Raw genomic sequence first — 7228 nt, 5'->3', positions numbered from 1 at the left:
AAACAAAAGCCCGTAAGTATATTTCCTATGCAAGAATATGTGTATTTATTCGACTGAATGAAGCTCTTCCTGAATCAGTTACCCTCAACCATCGCGACGAGGAGTGGATCCAGCCTCTCGATTATGAGCATGTGCCTTTCAGGTGCAGGAGATGCCATGCACTAGGGCACCTGTTTCGGGATTGCCCTCTCAATGTCAAAGCCAGCTCTCCTGATTCTTCTGAATCCCCACCTCAGGATGGCTTTACCAAAGTTTCAAATAGAAAGCGCTCGTACAAAAGGCCTCAGAATGGGTCCAAACCCCAGCCTTCCAAACCCCAAAATCCTGCTACCAAGAACAGCTTTGAGTCCCTAGGCGATCTCTCAGAGGATCAGCCCCTTGATACTGAACGCATCCCGGCACGCCCCTCCTCGTCCACCCACCCCCCTCCTTCCAGCCCCCCTCCCAAGTCCAAATCTCCCATTATCATCCCGACCATACTAAGCAGGCATCAGGAAAACTCAGAGGAGATCCTTAAGGAAATGGAGGTGGATGGGAAGCTGATCCCCCCTCAGGATTCAAACACCCATCAAGAGGAAACCAGTCAAGTGCAAAATATGGAGGAAGAACCAGAAAGCATAGATCTACACGGCCTGGATATTATTGAACTGGAGCTATGTGCCAAGAAAAAGGCATACGAAAAAATCTCTGAATCGGATATAGATAAGTTGGAAGTGGTCATCTCCAGAGCGTTCCACCAACACCAACTGGGCATACAACCTGGCAGCACTTGGGATGGCAGCCCACGACCAAAGGACTCCAAAAAAAGGGGTAGGAAGACAGATCTCCAAAGAACAATAGAGGTCGGAAAAATCCTGGTAGATTCCGGTAGATACGCGAAGCTGACAAAGTACTACAGCCCTGCCCAAACTAGTTAAACTATGAAGCTCGTATCATGGAATTTAAGAGGGCTTAATAGCCCAGGAAAATATAGAATGCTAAAAAACATGATCAAGATGGAAAATCCACAGATGTGTTTCCTCCAAGAAACCAAATGCAATAGTACCACGCTGGGTCGCATACTCTCAAAGGCCTGGCCAGGATGCCGATCTGTGGCGGTGGATGCCACGGGAGCCTCTGGTGGGCTAGCTATAGCATGGAACACCCAGGCTGTAACGCTCACTGATTTCCACGCATCCCATCACCTCATTCAAGCTGCCTTTCACATTCTAGGCACCAACATACATGGGAACTTATCCAACGTCTACTTTCCGCAAGACTCTAGGAGTAAAAGAGTGCTCCTCGACACCATTGAAGCGCTAAGCACAAATAGGCAGCATCCACTTTGGATTGCTGCAGGAGATTTCAACATGATAACTAAAACAGAGGACAAGATAGGAGGAAGATCCAGATTGGAACCTGAAGTAGAGCGCTTCAAGGACTTCATCCAAAACGCCTCTCTCATAGACATGCCATTCTGCAATGGCACATTTACCTGGAGCAATCGCAGAAGTGGCAAGCATCAGATTGCTTCTAAACTAGACCGCTTCCTGATCTCGGATAACGCGGTGCATCTGGGAGGTGATCTCACCGCTGCAATCTTGGCCCACTCCGGGTCGGATCACTGGCCAATAGCTTTGCAATGGCAGCGACCAGGGGATAGAACCAAGAGACCTTTCCGGTTTGAGGGATTTTGGCTAACACATCCAGCATTCAAGGACTTCGTCAGAACCATATGGGCCTCCTTCATCCCACCAGAAGGCTCAAAAATGTTCCAGCTACAGCAGAAACTGCGATTTCTAAAAAGTCACCTAAAACGCTGGAATCGGGAGACCTTCGGGAATATTTTTGAGGCGCAACAGGAGCTCAATAAGGAGCTGCAGGATCTCCATCAGCAAGTAATAAATGCAGGGCACACAGAGGTTACCTTGGACAAAGAACGGTACCTACACAACCAGCTTGAAGAAAGAAGGAAGCAGGAAGAAATCTACTGGAGGCAAAAATCAAGGGTCAGGTGGCTAAAAGAAGGGGAGCGCAACACCAAGTTCTTCCATCGAACTACAGTACAGAGAAGGATGCACAATAAGATTCCTTTCATCCAAAACCAAGAAGGGGTAAAAGTTGAGGAGCATGAGAAAATAGAAGACATCCTCCTCAATCACTTTCAGCAAGTACACCAGGAGCAGGCGGTGGATCGGCAGAGGGCGATTGGAAAAATCACCAGCAACATCCCCAAGCTGGTCACAGAGGAGCACAACGAGTTACTCATGCGCCCAATTCAAACCCAGGAGGTAGACGAGGCGATGGCGCAGCTAAAAGAAGGTAAGGCCCCAGGACCAGATGGTTTCACTACCACGTTTTTTCATGTTTTCTGGGATTTGATTAAAGTGGAGGTTTGGCAAGTAGTTGAGGAATCCAGAGCTCTACGCTGGCTTCTCCCCTCCCTCAACTCCACTTTCATCACTCTCATCCCCAAAGAGGAGAACTCCATAACTCCTGATAAATTTAGGCCCATTGCTCTCTGTAATGTCCTTTATAAAGTCATTTCCAAAGTCATTGCTAATAGATTAAAACCTCTTCTACCCATGCTCATCTCTCCGGAGCAATCGGGTTATGTCGAAGGCAGACAGATATTGGATGGCATTATCCTCACACATGAGATTATCCATTCGCTCAAGCAATCCAAGCAAGCTGGTATGTTACTCAAACTCGACCTCTCCAAAGCTTTCGACAAGCTCAGCTGGTCTTACATCCAACAAATGTTGAAAGCTTTTGGCTTTTGTTCCACCTGGGTTCGTTGGATCATGAGCCTTATCACCTCCTCCCATTTCTCCCTCCTTGTCAATGGTTTTCCTTCCCGCCCTTTCAAACCTTCCAGAGGCATAAGACAAGGGGACCCCCTCTCCCCCTTCCTATTTGTGATAATGGCGGAGGGTCTTGGCAGACACATCAAGCAGGCCCTCCAGTCTAATCAGCTCAAAGGAATCTCCATCCATAATACCCCAGCCTCCTCTCATAAGCAATTTGTTGACGACACCATGCTTTATGGTTACCCCTCTGCTCAGGAAGCCTCTTGCTTGAAATCCCTACTCAACGACTTCTCTGAAGCCTCTGGCACTCATGTCAATAATTCCAAATCACAAATCTTCTTCTTCCACACCCCTCCATCAGTTAAATCTGTCGTCTCCCGTATCCTGGGCTTCCAAATCGCCTCTCTCCCTTCCACATACCTTGGAGCTCCCCTCACTGCCTCGGCCATAAAGCAGCCTGCCTGGCGAACTCTCCTTGAGAAGCTCGATTCAAAACTCAACCTATGGACTCATCGCTCCCTCAATCTAGCTAGTCGGGTTGTGCTTATTAAGTCCATCCTCCAAGCCATGCCTCTCTATCTTTTTTCTATCCTTGCGGCACCAAAGTGGGTATTAAAAAGATTGAGAAACCTGCAGCGTGACTTTTTGTGGGGAAGCTCAGCCACTAATCGCAAATGGGCACTAGTGAAATGGGACACTGTATGCAGGCCCAAAATCAAAGGCGGCATCGGACTTAGAGATCCAGAATACAGCAATACCATCATGAATGCCAAAATATGGTGGCAATGGATAACTAATCCAGACAAGTTATGGGCCAAAATATGGACCGCCAAATACACCAACAACATGCCCCTAGCAGAGCTCATAAGATTCAAGCCAACAATCAGTGGGTCACTTATTTGGAATGCCGCCAAACAGCATCATCAGCTCATCCAGAAACACAGTTTTTGGGAAACACGGAATGGTCACAGTGCTAGATTTTGGAATGACGCTTGGAACCAACTGCCCAAACTCTCAAGTGTTCTTCCTTCAATGAGCATTCTGAACAGACAGGAGCAGCAGCATGCAACCGTCCATCAATTCTGGGAACAGGAAGCGGTCAATGGATTCAGGAAGTGGCGACCGAGCAATCAGATCACCAGTATCACAAACACTCAGGAAGTTGCAGCACTTGAAAACGAGCTAAAGAAGAGAAGCATACGGTATGAGAACAGCGAGGATATCCTCAGATGGGGCTACCTCCCCAAAGGATCATACTCCACTTCCGAAGCATATAATCTTATAGGCGACTCCACCACCAGGCCGGACCCTCTATGGGGGCGAATATGGGGCTTCAAAGCTTGGCCCAAAATATCCCATTTCCTCTGGATGGTAGGGCACAAAAAGATTCTCACCTGGGATAAGCTGAGGAGACGCAATTTCCAAGGGCCTTCAATATGCCACAACTGTTTTAAAAATGAGGAAACCTTGCAGCATCTTCTGGATACATGCCCAATCGCCAATCAGCTATGGGAGAAGGTTGGTTTCAGGTGTCAAAAAAGATGCAAAGGACCAGGCGACATCATAGATACCATCCGTCAGTGGCCAAAAAGCCCCTATGACTGTGCGATCCTCAACTATATGTGGAACATAATCCCAGGTACAGTATTATGGAACATCTGGAAGGAAAGGAATAGGCGCATATTCAAAAACCAAAGCTCGCCCATGGAGGAAATATGGAGCAGACTGCATGGCAATCTCAGAGAAACCATGCTTCTGAAATCATGGACTAAAGAAGATCTCCCTACCACAGATAATGAGAAAAACATCCTGGACAACTGGAAGCTGGAGCTGCCACAAGAACATGCCACTCATCAGACAATGAAATGCAATATCAAGGAAGTCAGAAATTGGATTGCCCCACCCACCAACTCATACAAACTCAACTTCGATGGAGCCTCCAAAGGCAACCCTGGGCCAGCAGGATTTGGAGGTATCATACGCAATCACAATGGTTCCCCCATGCAGATCTACTTCGGCAATATAGGGTGGGACACCAATAACTCCGCGGAGTTGGAGGGACTCTGGCAAGGGCTCTTAGTTGCCAAGCGACTAAATCTTCAACCGTTGATAGTGGAAGGCGACTCCCAGATCATCATCAACATGGCAATTCGCATTCAGAATGGCTCTCAAGCTAGAAAAGTAGCTGACAGTTGGAGACTTGAAGCAAGGCTAACCAACATCGCTCATGAGCTACGCAACCACAGAGCCCTCTCCTTGCATCACACCAGAAGAGAAGGTAATAAGGTTGCTGATTTCCTAGCCAATATTGGGGTAGAAGGTAACCAACCTTTCCAAGCAGGAAACTTGGACATCATCCCTAGCAATCAACAGACTCAGGAATGTGAGATTCTTCTCCAGAGAGACACTGAATCCCCGGATGCGGGTGCTAGCACGTCACAGGGGGTCGAGCCACATGCCCAGCATGTGCCGCCCCGTGCTAATAGTTATAGTTAATGGGAATACACCGCCAAAGATCAAAATTCCACAACCCGAGCTCTGGGCATTCAATGCCGTGCAGAGTGAATAGATGGAGTTGCAGTATGCAGTTATTGCTCGCCCACAGTGAGGGAATGAGACAGGATATCAAGGTGCAGAAGAGATGCTACGAGCGCATTGGCATAGTGAGGCTGGGGAGACACAGACACGGGAGAATTATGGGTGGGCGGTTATCCTACCACCTCGGCAAGTAGTCTTGGTCTTCAGTCGTTGCAATTCAGGTATATGCCTTCGATGGGAGCAGCAATTCAAGAGCTTGCAAGGCAAACTGGTTACAAGGAGTGAATTTCCTCCCTCAGGCAAAGATTGCTCAGAGGTTGACACGCCTGAGGGGGACTTGGGGCGAGATCCACCTTGTGTTTGGTCTTACAATCCGCCTCAGGTTCACGAGGAAGACAGAGGGGTGTCCATGGCAAAGCTACGGGAACGGCAACCAAGTAGAAGAGGACCTAGGCGAGGTTCGTCCTCTCAACAGCCGGCAGCGGATGAGCACCATCACTGCTGCTGCTGCTACTGCTACAGGTGGGCAAGAGCCACACCAATTCGAGCTGGGAAATTCGTGGAGGTTGGTAGCTCAAGTGAAGGGGAGCCAGTTCTTCCAGTGTTTGGCTCGGTTGTGTTCACCCTGGGAAGCTCACAGGACACTGCAGGTATCAATGCTCATATTTCAATTCTTTTTACTAAAGTTCCTGAAAGGAATGATGGTGGGAAGCCTCCAGGATCAGCGGAACCACCTCCAGTGGGCACAGGGGAGGAAAGCCCTGTTATGCAGCCACCAAATGAGGTGGGCACCTTAGGGAAGGAGATTATGCACGCACCCTCGCATCCTCAGGCACCGGAACCTTAGAGTACTGCAAGGGATCCATGGACCGCCATGTGGGATGGAGTCCCTGAAGGTAAGGGATGGTGCTATATCGTGGAAGATAAGAGTCTTTGCGACGACTGATCCTCCAACGCACGCACCGGCTCATGCCTTTCTCTCTCAGCTCGGTTCCAGGATAACGGTCTCTGCGGGTACTTGGGTTCTGGTCATCACTGTGTTTGTTCACTTGCAATTTTTAAATCTGTCTTGTCTATGTTGGTCTAGTTTATACTCAGTTTTTAGTATGATCTTGTACATGTCGGTCCAATGTAAGTTCTCTGATGGACATAGTCCACAGTCAATTTTTGAGGGGAGCCCCTGCGTGGGCCGTCATGTTCTGTTGCTTGTCAAGTCATTTTGGTTTCCAGCCTCAGTAAGTTTTTGGAGGAATTTCGGAAGTTCTGTAGGTGCTGCCCCTGCGAGGGAGCTTTTTGTTTCAAAGCTAAGCTATCCAGAGTGCCACTGCTGGCCCTGGACGGCATGTCACACTGATTGTAAAGTTTACCTGTAAATATAATACAATAGAATAGCTAGTTTTTACCGAGAAAAAAAAACATTGACCATGCTCAACAAATGTATGAGGCTCTGTCCAAGTTATTCACTATTAAGAACATTGGTCAAGTGGCAAGCTTGAAGAATGAACTAAGTACCATAAAGGTGACTAAAGAAGAAAAATTGGCCTCCTTTTTTGTGATAATAGCAAGAATAAGAGATGATATTTTGGCCATTAATGAAGTTGTTCTAGACAAAGAACTTGTGATCACTAGTCTATTAGGCTTGTCACCTTCTTAGGGTGCATTTGCCACAAGACTTAAAATTTGGAAGGTAGCTCCCACTTTTGAAGAACTATCGATTGTTTAGGACCAAGAAGATTTAAGGATCTCATTAGTTTCCAACCCTGAAGAATTTTCAAATGCATACATTGCTCCTCACAAAGGAAACTTAATGAAGTCAAAAGGATGAAAAAGGAATGTAGACATGTCCAAGGTAGAATGCTACCATTGTCATAAGAAGGGTCACTACAGGAGTGATTGTCTTG

General features: G+C 47.5%; 1 protein-coding gene across 1 annotated transcript; it reads left to right on the top strand.

Annotated features, from left to right (window-relative positions):
- Positions 1-995: 995 nt before the first annotated feature.
- Positions 996-5285, top strand: LOC149238585 (uncharacterized). The gene is made up of 2 exons (XM_089369616.1): positions 996-1901; positions 2148-5285. The coding sequence occupies exons 1-2, from the start codon at positions 996-998 to the stop codon at positions 5283-5285; spliced, it is 4044 nt and encodes a 1347-aa protein (XP_089225742.1).
- The last annotated feature ends 1943 nt before the right edge of the window (positions 5286-7228 follow it).

The sequence above is a fragment of the Pinus tabuliformis genome, chromosome 8, assembly GCF_031772625.1.
Source record: "Pinus tabuliformis cultivar Carrire ecotype Pingquan chromosome 8, CPIR1, whole genome shotgun sequence".
In the NCBI taxonomy this organism is placed as follows: Eukaryota; Viridiplantae; Streptophyta; class Pinopsida; order Pinales; family Pinaceae; genus Pinus; species Pinus tabuliformis.
The sequence above is the reverse complement of the archived record's forward strand: the minus strand, read 5'-3'. Positions and strand labels throughout refer to the sequence as shown.